At 46.0% G+C, this 19,338-nt stretch overlaps 1 protein-coding gene across 1 annotated transcript in view; it reads left to right on the forward strand.

Annotated features, from left to right (window-relative positions):
- Positions 1 to 19,338, forward strand: part of GNB5 (G protein subunit beta 5) — a 43,656-nt gene that overhangs the window by 13,959 nt on the left and 10,359 nt on the right. The window contains exons 3-7 of the mRNA XM_001924730.5: positions 3,129 to 3,170; positions 5,197 to 5,273; positions 10,719 to 10,851; positions 17,077 to 17,220; positions 19,126 to 19,217. Coding sequence (XP_001924765.1) covers positions 3,129 to 3,170; positions 5,197 to 5,273; positions 10,719 to 10,851; positions 17,077 to 17,220; positions 19,126 to 19,217 — 488 coding nt within the window. The remainder of the gene's footprint in view (positions 1 to 3,128; positions 3,171 to 5,196; positions 5,274 to 10,718; positions 10,852 to 17,076; positions 17,221 to 19,125; positions 19,218 to 19,338) is intronic.

Raw genomic sequence — 19,338 nt, forward strand, 5'->3', positions numbered from 1 at the left:
CTGAGAGTCAGGCATTGGAGCAGCTCAGCTGGAGGTTCTGGCTTAGGGTTCTTTACAAGGTTGCAGTCAAGATGATGGTCGGGGATGCAGTCATCTGACAGCTTGGCTAAGGAGGAAATGCACTTCCGGCATGGCTCACTCACATGGCTCTTGGCTGGAGCCTTAGCTCGTCCCCTGTGGACCTTTACACCAGGCTGCTCAAAACATGGTGGCTGGCCTCCCCCAGAGCAAAAGAGGAAGAAAGAGGCAGAAGCTGTGCTCTCTGTGGTGACCTGGCCTCAAGTGACATGCCCTCCCTTCTGCTATTGCTCCACAGGTCACACAGACCAACCCTGACATAATGAGGAAGGGGTCTGGACAAGAACATGTATGTCAGGAGGCTGGTTACCACACTGCTTTGTGCTTTTTGTGTCCATTTTGATGTTACATGCATTGAACATAAAACCAAAAACTGAAGTCATATACTTTTATGATCACTTTAGCCCTAGACCCTGCCTCTGCCTTTAGTCCTGTTTTTTCAAAAGAAAATTCGTTTTTCATGTATAACTGTTTTAAGTATAAAAACTGTATATAGTCTAAATAATCCATAAATTCTAATGTCTGTGTCAGCACTGTTCGATAGGAAAGTCTTATTAGTCTCCTGTATTACCTACAAATCTGGTGGGTCACATTGTACTCGCTTTTTTTATATATATTCATAAAAAATTTATTAGTGACATGTTTTACTGGAAAAGGGAACAAAGAAAAGGCTTTTACGCCTACCACTCTGTCACCATCATTTTAGGGCATTTCTTTCTAGACTTTTTTTTTTTCAAATGCTCATTTTTACAAAGTGGTAATTGAGATGTACCTGCTACTGCCAGGCCTTTTTTTTTTTTTTTTTTTCTTTTTTGGCCACCCCTACAGCATATGGAGGTTCCCGGGCCAGGGTTCAAATCCGAGCCACAGCTGCAACCTACACCAGAGCTGCAGCAATGCCAAATCCTTAACCCTCTGTGCTATAGGGAGAACTCCCTGCCAAGCCTTTTAGACTCGTTTTATCGCTCAAAGACCACTATATGTTGGATTTTTCTGTCACTCATGTACTGCTCTTACTGGGGGTGGGGGTAGGGAGGGGGAAGGTTTGCTTCAGCACTGCTGACTCACTCCATCCACCTCTCCTGCAGAGAGAATCAGAGAGGTGGGTGGGGTGTGGAGGAAGGTGGAAAACAGCAGAAGGGTTCTGGAACAGATTTTAACTCAGAGCAACCTTTCTCCCTTAAAAGGCAGGAGAATAATCCACCTAACAGTGTGGGTTAGTGTTCGGGGTGGAGGCATAGTCTCTCCAGGTACACGGGTCCCTGGTGTATATGTCTGTGCTCATGGAAGGACCACATTTAGTTATGGGACTGACTTGAGCCTCCTGGGTACCTTTTTCTCTCCAGAGTGCACAGTGAGTGGGCAGCAGGGCCAGGCAGGCAGGCTGTGCAGTGGAGGAAGCCTCTGATGGGAACGCTGACCTGGGCGATGTGCTAAGTCTGTGCCCTTCACTGCCCCAGCTCTCTTCTCTGTTCTGTTATCTAATCCACCCCCACATTGTGTTTGCCTGTTTAGTCAGAGAAATTAGAAGAACCAATGCACTTAGGGAGTCTTGAAAAGGCCTCAGACTGCCAGCTCTGACCTTGATCATGGCCTCTCAGCCCCACACTGTATGAATATGGACATCTTCCATCAGATTAGGGGCAGCAGCAGCTATGTCACTTTAGATAAACAGACCTTGCTGTTGCCCCTACCTCATCTACCTCACTCACCAGATCTGGCTCCAAATGGCTTAAGTGATGAAAAAATCAAGCCTGCCACAGAGACTTTGGATTCTTCCTCTCTAAGGGTGTGTGTGGGGTCGGGGAGGGTGGTGGTGGGGTACTCCCATGCTAATGGAAATCAGCTTAGCCATCCTCTTCCACTGCCGGCCAGAGCCTAGGGCCCCAGACAATTCAAACACCACATTCTGGGCAGATGGCTACACTATAGGGACTGGGGCTCATGTGGGTTTCTCTCTGGTGGGTTGGTATTGCAAGTAGAAGACCTCAGAGCCCTTCCCCATGCTCCTTATGGCTGCTGTAGCCAAGGTTGCAGTGAAAGTGGCAGCATTGTCTCTGGCATCGCCAGCCCAGAGCTCACCCTCAACAGGGCATGTGCTCTTTGTTTCCTGAACAGCTGTCCATGGGGGTCCCACCAACAGAGGTGTGAGTCCCATGTCTGCAGCATCGATGTGGGAGGTGTGAAATGTCAGGGTGGGGGCTTCGATGTCCTTGAGCACCTACAGACTGATCTCAGGCCCACCCGACCCCCTCCACAGCTTCCACACAAAGAGGGGGGCCAGGAAGGGGATGAGGCTCTTACACGGCTCTGCAGGAAAGATGGACTCAAAAGGCGAATGGTAGAGAGGACTGGCTGGTGGGGATGGTGAGGAAGAAGAGAGCATTAGTTACCATCGGGCATCAGAAGATAACTTCAGTTTATCTTATAACTTGCTCTATAACTTACTGACCTCTGAGATATGGGTGTGATGCCCATTTACCACCCATTTGTGCTTGGTTTATAAATGGGATAAAAGAAGTGTCTGAGCATTGCTTTCTGTTGTTGTGTCCATACAAGGGATTCAAGGTTGAGAACTGAGCCTTGCATCAGACTGGGACTTGCTGTTCCCACTACTCCCGTCTCTTCAAGGACAGGTTGGATGGTCTTCACTGTCCAGATACCTGGTCTGGCTTTCCACCTGGCACTGCCCAGCTGGACATCGCTTCCGAACAGTGTTTAGCCATTACCTGTTAGGACTTGTTGACAATTCTTCAACTGTTTACTCTTTTTTTCCCCTTCTTTTAAAAATTGAAGTATAGTTAATGTAACAATATTATTTAAGTTACAGGCATACATTATAGTGATGCATATTTTTTAAAGGTTATCCTCCGTTTGTGGTTATTATAAAATATGGGCTGTATTCCCTGTGTTAGAAGATATATCCCTGTAGCCTGTCTTATACCCAACAGTTTGTTCCGCTTAATCCCCTCCCCCCATATTGCCCCTCCCCCTTCCCTCTCCCCAGTGTAACTCTTCATTTGTTGAACTGTTTACTCTTCTCCCTCCAGGATGGGAAGGTGATCGTGTGGGATTCCTTCACCACCAACAAGGTAAGGCCTTGTCCCTGGTGGCCTGAGGCACCTCAGAACCCAGCCCTGCTTTCCCCACCCCCCCAACCCCCTCTTATGGCCACCTTACCCTTTAGGAGCCTGTCTCAGGGTGAAAACCCCATGAAAGCCCGTGCATGTTCCGACGGCTCCGGAGCCCGCAGCAGCGTTTGTTCCTGTCTCAGGCTGAACCCCTCGCCCAGAGAACACGTAGGGCTAACCTAGAGGGCACTGACACAAAAATGGGAAAGGGTATGGCTTGGACACTTGTCATACTCACACTTGCCTCTGCATTTATGACTTTTCTTCTGATGATAAGAGCTGCTAAATCCCCAGGTTTCTCTCTTTTCTCTGTCCTCCCCTCGACACCATAGTACATGGACTTGAGCAAACGGTAGGTGGGATCTGAGCCCCTTGCAGGTCTGGTGTGGACGTGCACAGCTCCAACTTAGACCTAAATTTAGACTCTTAAGTAAACATAGAAGCCAGGATCTGTGAAGGTGCACTTGCTGCCTGCATCGTATTGGCATTTACAATAACAGGTACTATGTGTTAAATGTGGACTCCAGTATTGGCTTAGAAAGTCTTCCTTTTCACTATGTATATAAAAGGAAACCTATATATGTCTTAAGTTGAACAGCATCCTTATTCCACATTGAGTGTTTTCAATGCCATAGCAGACACCTGATCGGGGGGCCCAGAGTAGCCTAGTAGAGCAGAGTCCCCAATGGTCAGACCTCTGGCAGTTAACAAAAGTGACAGTTTTCAGAGGGCTTTCCTAGAGTCACTGTGGTTTTCCCATCACTCCTTGGCATCTTCACCAAGGCCAGGGTAGGTGGGGAGGTGTCATTGCTTCTGTTTACGCCTTAGCCTGGCATAGAGCACACACTGCCTGATTTCTCGGGAGGGCCCTGACAGGGAACATAGTCATTACTTGTAATCAGAGGAGCCAGGATGACTTGTGCCAAGAGTGGCCACCTCAACCCATTCATGCCAGTAGGTTATTCATGGTGTCTGAAGGGCTGCTAAACAATGAGTGACAGCATAATTTTGACAGGTGGTATCAGGACCCATGTTTCCACATAAAAACCGCAGAGAATCATAACAGGAAAGATCAGCACCTGAATGTACTTTAGGAACCATCTCGTCCCACCCCCTCCCTTCCCTGATGGAGAAGGGGACTGAGGTAGGACAAACGGTCAGTCTGTGTGAGGCTGCACATCTCACTGGTGTTGGGACCAGGACCAGGGCCCAAGTCTCCCATGGAGATAAGGCCACACACACAGAACTGTTTTTGAATTGTGCTTTTGCTGTTTGCTTGTATGCATGCAGGAGATTACAGGTGACTCAGACCTTAGCCAGCAGCCACCTCTCTCTTAATGCTTCCATTTTAGGGAATCCTTTTTATCCCTAAGCACAATTCCGGTCACCCTCCCCTCCCTGCCCAAGAGTGATTTAGGACCCATGGGGGACAGAGGCTCTGTATACTCACTCACAAGGAAACAGAGTTACTATATATGTGTAAAAAGTCCTTCAAGAATATGTTTTGAGGCGTTCTCCGGTGGTACGATGGGTTAAGGATCTGACCTTGTCACCGCAGCAGCTTGGGTTCGATCCCTGGCCCAGGAACTTTCACATGCCATGGGCAAGGCCGAAAACAAAAAGAATATGTTTTGTGAATGGAGGGAATCTGAGTAAATAAGGTAAAGTATATATGTATCTAGAATGAAATTTGGACAGATCTTTCCAAGAAAACAACCCCCAATATTCATTCAGAACAATGAGAGGAGTATAAGGTTAAGAAAGAAGTAAAACATTGAGGGTATGTCTTGCCAGTTAAGATTTTTAACTTTCAGAATATATGATAAAGTTTGGTTGATTGTAGGGGGGCTGAGTTCCCTCATCAAGCTGATCTTGACTCCATGCCACTGCCCTTTGACACTAGACCGTAATTTAGTGGACACTCCAGTGCTTTTCTTTGTAAAACATGACGTCGTACATTCAGTGCATGGTGTGTGCTGTGTTGCAGGAACACGCGGTCACCATGCCCTGCACGTGGGTGATGGCATGTGCGTACGCTCCATCAGGATGTGCCATTGCATGTGGGTAAGTCAGGGTGATGGCAGTGGTTCACATGTCCTATTAGCCTTAAAATACTGTACTGTGGGCCAGAACAAGCTAACAGATAGGGATCTATGATTTTTGTTGTTTATGTAAGCAGTGTGTATTCCTCCCTAAACTTTATCAAAGGAAAAGCTACAAAAACGTCCCAAATCTTTTTCATTACAGTCTGACATTAGTGTAAATCTCGAACCTATCCCCTCCACTTTAAATGCTATTGGTGGGGACTGTAAATTCAAGCAAACACTTTGGAAAGCATGTTGGTAAATGTGTATCAAGAGCCCTAAAACATTTGCAACCTTTGATCTGGTGATTCCACATCTAAGAACTTATTTGAAAGCAGTGATCCAAAATATAGAAAAATCATATAAACAATAACATTTATTGTACCGGTATTTAAAGTAAAGGAATAAAGGGAAACAATATGTCCATTGAAGGAAATTGTTAAGGGAATTGTGGTACATGAACTGAGTGGAATATCATATGGCCATTAAAAAGGGAAATTCTTAATTACATAAGTGAAAAGAGCATCGAGATTACTAGGAAGATTATGCCTTCATCTCTGTTCTCCTGGAGCTCAGTTTAACAGAATTGGCAGTGTGAAATGCAGCCACCATAATTCCCTGTCCTCATGTTAAACAATTCTGGGACCATTCAAAATACTGCTCTGGTAGAACCTCAGCCATGTTTAGAGAAGAGGCATCAGTAGAAAGGCTGTGATGAACTATACCAAAAATGCAGCAGTGGTTCCTTCTGGATGATGGGATTGTGGGTGTTTTTCGCTTTGTCATAAGCTTGTCTATTTTCAGTTTTTAAAAGAAGCATATATTATTTTTATAATCATGAGAAATGAGTTTTATTTCAAATATGAAAACCTTGGGCCTCCAAGCAAAAGCCTTCTTTAGCTAGAGTCACACCAACCATCATCCCTGGTGTCCACTCCCTTTGAATGGCTGCTTTGGGGGAAATTTCCCATTCTCTCCACTTGCTGAGATCCTGTGTCCCTTTGGAGACCCCACTTACATACATGTATTTCATATTTTCAAATTTTTAAAAAAACTTGAAAGTAGATTATCTTTGAATGGCAATATTTATATAAAGTTTATCTCCATCTACTTCCTAAAGGGATATGACCTGACCACAATAAAAGACCCGGATATAGATATACATACAGATGTGGGTGTGAATGCACACTCGCGTGACACATTTATTTACATATGCCGAGTTAGAAGGTAGTGTAAAGGAGTTTGGCCACCTGTACGGGTACAGAGCACAGCCCGCACAAGATGTCCCTCCCTTCAGACACTGGCCACAGTTTGCGTGGCAAGCCCGCAGTCACCATCAGGCTCAGGAATTAACTAGAGCAGCACACAGAACTCAGGAGAGTGCTGTACTTAATGCTCACAGTTTTATTACAGTGAAAGGGTATAAATTAGAGGCAGCCAAAGGAAGAGATTGCACGGGGCAGAGTCCAGGAGGGGTCTGGCGGGGTCTGAATGTGGAGAGCCCAGTCGTCCCCTCACTGTGAAGTCACAGATGGCATTACTTCCTCCTGGCCAAGCTCAGAGTATTGCCAATGGGGGAAACTCACCAGAGCCCTTGGGGTCCAGGGTTTTTCCTGGGGCTCAATCACATACCGCCCATAGGGCTGACCTTCGGTCTCCAATACCTTTAGGTCAGGCTAATACTTTTAGTCTCCTTTCTCGGGCGGGGTCACAACTCAGAACGTGTCCCAAAGCTCCCATCACAGATTACAATGTTAGACTGTCTAGGGATCAAAGCCCCAGGCAAACAAAGACACTCCCAACAGATGAGACCTTCCAGGGGTTTAGAGGTCCCAATAGCCAAGGGCAAAGGCCAGGCCTCTCATTAAGTAAGTTCTTCACTACTCAGTAAGAATGATAAGTACTCTACATTTGAAAAACAAAAACCCTAGGGTAGTATGTTTCTCATTGGGCATTAATTCTAGCAAATACAAAGAGTTGGATGGGCTATAGAGGTTTCTCGGTATTTGATATTAAGATATCAGCTCTCTACTTCCAAACTAAAAAAGAACATATTGGTTAGAGCCTTCTGCTGTATTCAGTGAATATGATAACATCATGCACAGTGTCTTCCACACTAGTTTAGAAAATGATCCCATAAGCAGTGTCTTATTTTAAACCTCACTAAATGAAATGCAGTGGAAGAATTTCCGTGAAGGCAGGGGATGGTCAGGGATGAGAATAATTTTACCAAGCCCAGGTAGATAGCTTTCTGGTGACACCCTGGGGTAGAGAGAGCTCATAGTGGAGGGGTGGCTGGTGCCTTAATTTCCGTCATCTCTTCTTCCCAGGCCCTGCCATGTGGCCGATGGTCGAAACCTGCACTGGCTGCCTTGTGGGTTGATTTTTAAAACCGTAGTAGAAGTTCAAGGTGTGAAAATTTGTGAAAGCCCTTTTTAAAATATGGGGAGTCCAGTAGATGAGGAGAGAGCACCAAACACTAAACTGAGAAAGACTGAACCCTGACCTTAGATAATAGCACCACCTGCCCTACTCAGACCTTTCCTAGAACTGCTAAGAGCATCTGTGATTAGTTTGAGTTTCTTATGATAATCTATCGTAGTGTTTCCCAGCTGTGGCTTTGTGACATCTTTGTAACTACACAGACCCACACCCGTGCCACGTTCCCCAAATGTCTTTAAAGGTAACGACAGGGGTATTTTTATTTTTATCTGCCTGACTGCTGAGTCCATATCTTAGTTGGTTCCAAACTTGAAAGAATAAAACTCCACCAGTATTTATTCACATAATCTCCTTCTCAAAAAATGTATCAGTTGATTTTATATACATATGTATTTTTTATTGGAAGACATATTCCCAAGAAGCCTTCCTTCAGGTTATGCATTTATTATGAGCAAGCCCCTGTGTGCAAGGCACTGGCCTGAGTACCCTAGGGGAATTCAAAGGTGAATATAACATAGTACCTGCCTCCAAAGCAAGACGTAAGAATAATAATGACCACTTACTGAGCCTTTTCATGTGTCAAGATCCATTCTGAACTCTGTAATCTTCACAGCAGCCCCTTATGATAGGGGGGTGGGATCCACTCCATTTTATAGTTAAGGACATTGAGGCTCAGGAATGCTTAAAAACGTAACCAGGATCACAGGATGAGTTAGGTACTAAAACAAAGATTCAATTCCAAATGCATCACATCACAGTACTTTCCTGCTTCTTGTAGAAATGCAAACCCCAAGTGTGAGTGTCCAACTGACTGAGAATTCACTCTGAAGCTTCGCAGTAGGAGAGTATGTTTCATCTCGAGGGTTAAGGAAGCTGACAGTCTGAAACCTGCTAGTTCATTATCACAGCCAAGTGCAAACCATGCTCACCCACACGACCTATAAACAAGCTTGCCAAAGCTAATTATGGATAATAGATAACCACATCTGCACTTGCACCTCCAAGCAAAGGGATCCCCCAGCTCCCCCAGGCCCTCCCTAAATGTTGTTCCACACTAAATGGAAGCAGGGCTCCTTGTGGTCAGACTGCTTGTCAGTCTAGGACAGGAAAAGAATAAAGTGAGCCTATTTTCTTGTGCCAGAAAGTATGGAAACCTTCAAGTCAAATCAGCAGAGTCATATCAACTGGAAACAAGAGCTACTTGAAGAGGTCCCTACTGTCCAAATTTGGGACAATTTCAGCATCACATGGAGTAATGAGAGTAATTGATCATAACACAATTGAAGAGGAAAATAATAGGATCCATGGGTGTTTGGTGACACTGTGGGGGGCAGGGAGGAATTTGTCTTTACAGAAAAGTGTTAGCTAATAAACACAGAAGGAATTATTATATTAGAAGGTCACTACCTTATACCTATGAAGTAATATTTTATTCAAACAAGGATAGTCATGCTAAAGCCATTGTATGATGGTTATTGGGAACAAGATATTCACGTGACCTAAAAGTGTCACATCACAGGTTATTACAACAGGCATACCTTGGAAATACTGTGGGTTTGGTTCCAGACCATGCAATAAAGTGAGTATCAGGGTAACGTGATTCACACAAATTTTTTGGTTTCCCAGTGCACATAAAAGTTATGTTTACACTACACTATATTCTGTTAAGTATGTGATAGCATTATGTCTAAAAAACCAATATACATACCTTAATTTAAAAATACTTTATTGCTAAAAGACCATCATCAGAGTCTTTAGCAAGTCATAGTCATTTTGCTGGTGGAGGGTCTTGCCTCAGTGTTGGCTACTGACCAATCAGGGTGGTGGTTGCTAGAGGCTGGGGTGGCTGTGGATATTTCTTAACGTAAGACAACAATGAAGTTTGTCATATCGATTGATTGACTCTTCCTTTCACAATTTCTGTCACGTGCAGTACTATTTCTGAGCGTTTTAGCTACAGTAGAACTTCTTTCAAAATCAGCATCCATCCTCTCAAAATCTGTCACTGCTCTATCAGCTAAGTCTATATCATGTTCTAAATCCTTTGTTGTCATTTCAGCCACTTTCACAGCATCTTTAGCAAGAGTAGATTCCATCTTAGGAAACCACTTTCTTTGCTCATCCATAAGAAGCAACTCCTCATCTATTAGTTTTATCATGACATTGCAGCAGTTCGGTCACATCTTCAGACTCGACTTCAATTCTAGTTAGTTCTCTTGCCATTTTTGCCACATCGGCCATTCCTTCCTCCACTGAAGTCTTGAACCCCTTCAAAGCCATCAAAGTTGGCATCACCAGTCTTGGGACAAGAGGCATTACAAGCCTCCTAAAGTAAAGCAGTAAGAAAGAAGTACACAATATCACCTGTATATATCACATTTGTATCATTGCTAAAAATGTTATACTTGAATATAAACATTAAGAAACCATGTGACAAATCCAGAGTGTGTGACATTCTAAAAGACAGCCCATCTAAGATCTCTCATCAAGAACAACAAACGTAAGTGTCTCTTCTCCAAAAGAAGATATTTAAAAGATGTAAAAACTGCAGTGTGTGGATCTAATTGGGCCCTGGATCCTGGAGACAGTTGGGAAAGATTGAATATGGATGGTTTATTACATGGTGTTATGGAATATTTGTTAGTTTTCTCAGATGTGATCATGAGTTAGTGATAATAGAAGAATGTTATTTTTTGGAGATGCAGATTTGCAGATTGACGTATTTAAATGTAATAGGTCTGCAACTTGAATTCAAATGGTTCAGAATTTGCTCCCACAAATATGGCAGAATGTTAAGTTAGTGGACTTTTGTGAAGGGATCTGGGTATTCGTTTGAAAATCTTCAAAGTAAAAATTGGGAGAAAGATTCCAACATATGAAAATTCCAGAGGAAAACATTTTGAAAAGTTTGTGTGAATGAGAAAGTGTCCACGTAGTCTGTTGCCTGGTATTAACATTTGACACTTCTGTCTTCCCATGCTAGTGGTTTGGATAACAAGTGTTCTGTGTACCCACTGACGTTTGACAAAAATGAAAACATGGCCGCCAAAAAGAAGTCCGTTGCTATGCACACCAACTACCTGTCAGCCTGCAGCTTCACCAACTCTGACATGCAGGTAAATAAGGGGCCTGCGAGATGATGGGCCAGCCTGCCGGAGAGCAGGGTCAGTGGTAGAGAACTAAAGCGGGCCTGCAGGGAGATCTCTCTTTGTAGGAAGCTGTGGCGCTCTGGCCCTGGGCTCTAGGAGGAAGCTCCTGTGGTGTCTCATTGGTTGTATTATTATTAAAGTCAGAAATGGGGAAAGTCAGGGCGGTTGACTGTTTGTCGTGTTGAGATGAATTCCGTGCCATATTGAACATCCTCCTCTAATTGACTTGGTGGGGGTGCGAGTGGCTCAGGGACCTTACTGGGGTGGTGGGGATTCCTGTCCAGGTTTGAGAAGTGGTGCCAAGGTGCTTCTGTATGTAAAACTTCAATGGGTCCTGAGTTCCGGAGTTGTGCCCTTGACACACTTCATTGTACCTCTGTTATATTCCTGGTTTAACACATGCAAAATCTGTGCCTTATTTTGAATAAACCACAAAGTGAAGATAATACAGTTTCAACATATTGGCTATGTTTTCTTTCACAAGTCATAAAGCGTCCTGTAGTTTCTTGGTCACATCTCTCCAGCAAACCTTCATAGGTGCCACCACCCACATTGCCAGATACCAGGGGTGACTGAACAGTGGAGAGGCTGGGAGCTTGGAGCAGGAGTCGGGGGTTGCAAACTCTCTTTGAGAAGCTGCCTTGGAGGACAAGTGTGTTGCCAGTCATGTGATGGGAGCACTGTGGGAGGCAGGCAGCCTGAAAGATGGGCAGGGCCAGATCACAGGGTGCCCTGAATGGCCGGGCTGACCCTACAGATGGCAGAGAGCCATGGCAGGGGCTGGGCAGATTGGCTTGCTTGAAGGAGGAGAGCAAGTCAGATTAAAGCCTACACCGGCTTCAGCTGACTAACATCGGGAGGAGAGGCAAGGGTAGCGGCAGGGAGACCCGGTGATGGATAGTTGTTGCGTTGCTGATCCAGGGGCTGTTCAGATTTTGGAGGGCAGTGCTTACACCTGTTGGGTCCAGGGCTCTTGCAGGCCTGAGCATTAGGGAGCGCTATGGCCCTGGCTGCTGCAGGGACCACACCAGATGTCCTTGGGCCTGAGGAGCAGGCGAAGCAACAGAGGATGATTAGCCTGGTGTTCTAGCTGGCCCATCCTAAACAAGGTTTTGTTATTCTCTGTGTTTTGTTTTTCTCACTTGCATGTGTGGAGGGTAGTAAATTGCTTCCTTAGAAGATTTTCTGCGGATTGAATGTGTCCTTATTGGATTAACTTCTGAGGATTAGAAGAATCCTATTAAAATACTTAATGTAGTCCCTGCTGTATATCAATAAATATTAGCTCTTATTATTTTATTACTATTAATATTAATACAAAGTTTCATGGGTGATCCAGATGCATCGCCCGGTTTGGGTATCCCTGAACTCATGAACCTTAAGTTTCCTCCTACCTCTGCAATCTAAAAATGAAAAATGGGAGTTCCTGTCATGGCTCAGTGGAAACAAATCCAACTAGGAACCATGAGGTTGTGGATTCTATCCCTGGTCTTGCTCAGTGGGTTAAGGATCCGGCGTTGCCGTGAATTGTGTTGTAGGTTGCAGATGTGGCTCAGATGCCACATTGATGTGGCTCAGATGCCACGCTGATGTGGCTGTGTTGTAGGCCAGTGGCTACAGCTCTGGTTAGACTCCTAGCCTGGGAACCTCCATATGTTGCAGGTGCAGCTCTAAAAAGACAAAAAAGCCAAATGAGTAAATAAAAAAATAAAAATAAAAAATGGAAACCTGAAGAGGCTGGTTATAAGACCTACAGATGCTCTACATTCCAGAATAAGAGACAATGAGCTAGAGCATTTATTTAGTTTAGTTTAGTGCATTTATTGTAATAAATGTTTGGTTTTAAAATTTATTTTTATTGGGATTTCCCATTGCGGCTCAGCACTAACAAACCCATCTAGGATCCATGAGGACTCCAGTTCGATCCCTGGGCTTGCTCAGTGGGTTAAGGATCTGGCATGGCCATGAGCTGCAGTGTAGGTCACAGATGCAGCTTGGATTTGGTGTTGCTGTGGGTGTGGCGTAAGCCGGCAGCCACAGCTCCTATTCAGCCCCTAGCCTAGGAACTTCCATATGCTGTGGGTGCAGTCACCGCCCCCCCCCAAATGTATTTACATTGTAATGAAGATCACAAAATATTAAATTTTTTGTTGAAGTATAGTTGATTTACAATGTTGTGCCAATTTCTTATGTATAGCAAAGTGACCCAGTCACACATATATATATATACACTCTCTTATTTTATATTCTTTTCCATCATTGATTTGGTATAGTTCCCTGTGGTATATAGTAGGATCTTGTTGTTTATCCTATGCCAGATGTAATATCTTGCATCTACTAACCCCAAACTCCCAGTTCATCCCTCTCCCCTGACCCTCCCCCTTGGTATCCACAAGTCTGTTCCCTATGTCTATGAGTCTGTTTCTGTTTCATAGATAGGTTCATTTGTGCCTTATTTTAGATTCTACATATAAGTGATACCATATGGTTTTTGTCTTTTTCTGTCTTAGTATGATAATCTCTGGGTCCATCCATGTTGCTACAACTGGCATTATTTCATTCTTTTTTATGGCTGAATAATATTCCATTGTATATATGTACCACATCTTCCTAATCCATTCATCTGTCAATGGGCATTTAGGTTATTTCTATGTTTTGGCTATTATGAATAGTGTTGCTATAAGCATAGGGGTGCATGTATCTTTTTGAATTAGAGTTTTGTCCAGATATATTCCCAAAAGTGGGAATTTTTTGTTGGGTCATATGGTAGTTGTATTTTTAGTTTTCTAAGGAACCGCCATACTGTTTTCCATAGTAGTTGTGCCAGTTTATTCCCATGAACAGTGTAGGGGGGGGTCCCTTTTCTCTCCACCCTCTCTGGCATTTGTTATTTGTAGACTTGTTAATGATAGCCATTCTGACTGGTGTGAGGTGGTACCTCATTGTAGTTTTGATTTGCATTTCTCTAATAATTAGCGATGTTGGGCATTTTTTCATATGCCTTTAAAATATTTTTTTAAATATTAAGAATTTACATTTAACTTTTAAAAACTATTCATTTCTTTGATTGAAGAGTATGGTATGGAAAATTCCCGTTAAAGGACTAGAATGAGGGAATCATTTAAGGCAGTCATTTGTTTGGACCTGATGTCCCCAAAAAGATTGGAGATCACTTGCCCCTTTCTTTGCAAGTGTTAGGACAGCAGTGGGGTGCTGCCTCTGCTAGTGGGTGTGGGCCAACAGAGACTGGAGGGAATTGTAGCATCTTACGAAATACAAGTACCCAAATTAAGACAGAGTCCAAGTCTTGTGTGTTCCTAAGCTACTTCTCCCAGCCTGGGTCATCTCGTCAGATGTACACAGGCATCTTAAAAGAAATTGCTGGCTCAGCGGTAAGGAACCCGACTAGTATCCATGAGGACACAGGTTTAATCCCTGGCCTCCCTTAGTGGGCTGGGGATCCAGCGTTGCCATGAACTGTGGTGTAGGTTGCAGACATGGCTCCAGTCTGGCATTGCTGTGGCTGTGGCATAGGCTGGCAGCTACAGCTCCAATTCAGCCCCTAGCCTTGGACCTTCCATATATATAAGTGTAGCCCTAAAAAGACAAAAAAAAAAGAAGTCGAGGTAGGAAGGAGTCCTACCAAATTTGAGAGCTGCCTGCAAGTGGGGGCTTTGAGGAAGGCCTTGGGGGCCACACCCAAGAAGCCTGAGAGCTGCAGAATGTACCAGCTCTTTCTCCTCAGAGGGGCCTCTCCTGGCTGCACGGAGATCCTAGGCCTCCTAGACTGCTGGTAGGAACCTGCTCTAAGGTGGTGCAGCCAGCGTGTACAAGGCCAGGGTGGCAAGGTGTTCCCTCCCTGCAGAAAAAAAGAGATTGTTGTGTAAGTGCTAGGCCTACCATGTGAGAGAGAAGGGAAGAGAAGGGGAAGGAGGGAGAGGATGGACATGGAATTGGAGGTGCAGCGTGGTCCGTGGGTGCACTGAATTTCAGCAGTCCTTTAAGACCCACTTCCTGTGTTCCTTCCTCAGCCATGTAATCTGCACCCACAGAGGGCTCTGTGGTGGGCACTTACTGCAAGAGCCACTTCTTGGTCTGTCTTATCACAGCATCCAGTCCCTGTGAGCAACAGGAAAATGGGGTGTAGGGATGCTCTGCTATCCAGGGTTTAACCCTATGACTCCCCCCATGGCTGCTCAGAATCAAGCTGGTACCAGAACTCTGTGACGCTGTCAGCTGGGTCTGTGAGGCCATGAGTCCTGGACGCCACTGCCTTTCTCCCAGATGAACCAGAGCCCAAGCCTCACACACACGGGCAGCGACAGAATCTAAAACCCTAGTTCTTAGTTCTGCCTTCCATGCCTTTCCCCAGGCACCCCAGCGTTCTTCTCCGTGCATGGGCCAGCCTTTGTGCTTGGAAGCTATACAGAGGCTGCTTGAGGGGCAGCTGCACCGACCTCAGATTTTCCTAAAATAGAACCTTCATTTTATCATTCTGCTCAGAAGCTTTCCATGGTTCCCACCCCCCAGCAGGATAAAGTCCTCACTCTATCCCCAGGCACACCTTTCATTCAGGGCAGAGGTAGGCTGTTCACCTGCAGCACCCTCCCCCGCCCTCGCTTCCCCTCCCCTGGCCAGCTCTCTCTCTTCTTCTTAGATAAGCTCAGATGTAGCCAGAGTAGGTTTGATGCCCCTCGCACAGGCCTGTCTGGATCTTTGTACTTTATCTGTCATAAGTGATCATTGTCTTGTTTGCCCAGACCATCAGCAACACCTGCCAACCAGCAATGCTATGTTTATTCTACCCACTGCAGCAAGGGAGAAGCCCAGCTTGATGGAATTATTGTAGTGTCTCAGAATGGAGAAATTAGAGAAGGGTCCTTAGAGGGTTCCGGGGTCTAGGGTGAGTAATTTTAAGGTGGGTCTTTCAAGGTGGGAACTGGGTTATGACATAATAGCTTTGGAATGGTGAGCTCAGCGAGATAAGGATCTTAAAGCAAGTCTTGGTGAGTAAGCTCCTGACTTGAAATAAATAGACTGGTGGATATTTATGTGGCAAAGATGGGTTTTTTCAGGATCAGGGAAGAACTGCAGTTCAGGGTCTGCAGCCACAGCAGGGCATGTGCAAGTCCTCACACAGCAATAGGAGGAGAACTCTTTTATAGAGGGGAAAAGGAAGTGGGGGGGGGTCCTCAAGAGTCCCCGGCTTTTCATTGGCTGAGCCCTTGCAAGGAAAGAATAGGAGTCTTCTTTCTGTTGGGCTCTACTGTCATCACAGGATGTGAGAGCTCTCCCTTCTGGTCTCTAACTCTATTTAATTGAGGTGTCTGTTTCATTAATTTTTTACAAAGCTATTAGTCTTGATAAGTGAGTTGTTTAATGGGTTCACAGTCTGATTTTGCAGGAGCAGGTATTTCCTGGAGCAGGCAGCCAGGTTATTTTTCCTTGGTCTCAGTGTTGTCTAACACAGCACCAGGCCAGTGTACCTGGTCCTGGATCTGATGAATGTAGGGAGGAAGGTGGGTTTCAGTTTTTCCTGCCAATCCTGTTAACTGAGCTCCAAGATGGTCTTTCTGCAAACCCTGATGCCTAGCAGAGCACCTGGACTTAGTCAGCAGATGCTGCTGACCCTGCATGTGCGTGTCAGCACCGCTCGGTGGCCCAGGGAGCCTCTGTGGGATGCAGCACTAGGAGAATGTGTTTAGAAAAATGCTGCTCCAGGTGAGGCCCAGCGGGCAGGGCCGGCATCACCTGGAAGTCTGTAAAATACAGAATCTCAGACCGCAAAACAGACTCTAGAAAAACAAGTAACGGGGGGAAGGGAGTGCAGCTTAATGTCTGGGAAGCACAACAGTGGGTTTGACTGCTTGTGGGAGCCACTCGAGGTTCTGTTTAGCAAACGTTCACAGAGCACTTCCTATGTGCCAGGCCGGTGTGTACCACAGGGAGGCCTCTGGATGCTGTACTTGGCAGAAGGACAGGCACATAAACACACAGCTCAGGGACAGCGAGGGGGACAACAAGGGACTATTTCTTTCTCACCATGGGAGAAGGAGTTCTGTGCTTGGGTCTAGATTTAGCAGGTGTGCATGGTGCATGTATGTGTGTGGAGCTTTGTCCCCTGTGGAGCTGTAAGCCTCTGGCTCACCTCCCCTGACAGCGCTAATGACAGCCACACCCTTCCTGCGGCAGATCCTGACGGCCAGCGGCGATGGCACATGCGCCCTGTGGGACGTGGAGAGTGGGCAGCTGCTGCAGAGCTTCCATGGCCACGGGGCCGACGTGCTTTGCTTGGACCTGGCCCCCTCAGAGACCGGGAACACCTTTGTGTCTGGGGTAAGGACCCAAGGAAGAGCTCTTGGTCCACTTGGGAGGCTTATGGGGGTGTTCCTGCAATTCCCTAGACGGGGCTGAGAAACTGGCAGCCTCTGCTGCACCCTCAGTTCCTGCCATGGTGGCTGTGCTTGGTGGGCATCACAGCACTGAGGTGTGAGGGGCTCCTGTTCTGCCACTGGCATGCAGTGGTCAACCAAAGGGTCGGGAATGTTCTCCCAGTGTGATTGCTGCCACATTTAAACCTATCGGTCTTCATAAATAGCAGAGAGTTTGTGTCTGTGAGCATGAGAAACAGCTCCAAGGGTGCCAGGCAGCTCAGGTGGCAGCTGAGGTGAGGCAGCCCTGGTGTGATCAGGGCTTTGGCACCAGTGGGACACTCTCCTGCCCCACCCCCTCCAGTCCCCACCCTCTCCCAGGGAACAGTGTATTCGAAGGCTCTGAGGCAGCAGATAGGCCACCCTGGCAGAGCAGCACCAGACGAGGAGTTGGATCACCTGGGCCCACCTTTGCTACCTGACTCTGCATTTCATCCTCTGCACATGGGGCATAAGGCACTGTAACATTTATTCTCCCACCATCCCTAGGACATTATGAGCAGTAGAGGGAAGAGTTTGCAGTGTGTTATATAAGCAGAAGAGGAAAATGTTTCTGTGGACACCCAGGAATAAGAATGAGATGAGCTGGCTAACCCCACCCCTGGTCCTATCTCTCCTTGGTCAGGAGATGGTGAGAGAGGACAAAGGTACAAACGCCATTCAGTGACTTTTGCAGCTGGAAGACATAAAGGCCCTTTGCTCTGAGCTGCCCACCTCGTAGTCCTGGCTCTTAGGTGAGGGCTGTGAAGCCTCTAATTGGCAGGATACTTAATTTTCTTCTTGGATATTTAGCCCCATCTGTGTATGTTTTATTCCTGTGTCTTTGTATAACTGTATTTATCACTGCTCAGCTACGCTGTTTTTCCAAATTGTTGATATTGTTGTAGATTACATTGTCTCTTTCAGAATATTTAAAAATCTGATGTAGCGTCCTCTTTAAAGATTTAAAGAACACCTCTGATTCCTTTGTCCACGTTCTAGTAAAGATGCTTGGAGTGCTGACCCCCCCACAGCAGGTCTTTCTGAGACCTCAATTATGGTACCTCTTCCAGTCTGTCCTCTGAGTTGAAACCAAAAACTTAGACATGAACATTAACCCATTACTTCTTCCGTTTGACCTTTGAAGGTCTAATTATGCTGCCCATGCTTGATCATGGGACTGCTCTGTAGGAATTTAGCAAAATGCTCTTAGAAGCAGTAGAGTATGTGAAAGCCTTGTGTTTATGATTCTCTGGGTCATGTTAACAACCCGGAGAGGGTTCACTTTACAGGTGTCGAGGTGGAAACCCAGGGAGGTGACTTGCCTGAGCCATGCAGCTGACTGCTGGCAGTACCCTGACTGGGCTGCTGGGGTGCTCACCTGTGCTCAGGCTGCCCCATACACCTGAGGCAAAGCTGGGAGCCCCCGCTGCAGCCACCACCCACCTGCCTTCCCCTCTGGGCTTATAGAAGCGGAGGGATAGGTCAGGGGCAGGAGAGAAAGGGAAGCTTGAAGGGAAATGCCCAGGATAAAGGTGAGAAGGAGCCCTGGAGAGTTTGTACCCATTTAGAAAGGTGGGAGAGAAGAAAACATGCTGCAAAAGGCAGCTGGATGCCTTCCCTTGCTTCCCCCCCCCCAGGACCTAGCTCTGGTCTTCTCAGGGCTTACCAGCTGGGGAAAGTGGCTCTGGGTAAGGTTAATCTCAGAAGAGCATGTTGTCAGCCATTTACTATTGGGGACTAAACAATCTCTGTGACATAACCAGGACCCAGGCCTATCTGTAGACAGTCCTTGCCATGGCCATAACTCTGGGTAACTTTGCTTTTGTAGGGATGTGACAAGAAAGCCATGGTGTGGGACATGCGCTCCGGCCAGTGCATTCAGGCCTTTGAAACACACGAATCTGACATCAACAGTGTCCGGTCAGTGAGTAGAATGTTCATGTTGCTTCTCTCTTCTCCGGTATTCCCCACCCTGGGCTAGTGCTTAGCCTCCAAGCTCAGTTACTTGACTGAGAAAGGCCTTTCCAGCAAAAGTGACTAA

The sequence above is a fragment of the Sus scrofa genome, chromosome 1 (genome assembly GCF_054392235.1).
Source record: "Sus scrofa isolate SSC_HxYL_T2T_F1_AM1 chromosome 1, Sscrofa_HxYL_maternal_Yorkshire_Landrace_v2.0, whole genome shotgun sequence".
Classification (NCBI taxonomy): domain Eukaryota; kingdom Metazoa; phylum Chordata; class Mammalia; order Artiodactyla; family Suidae; genus Sus; species Sus scrofa.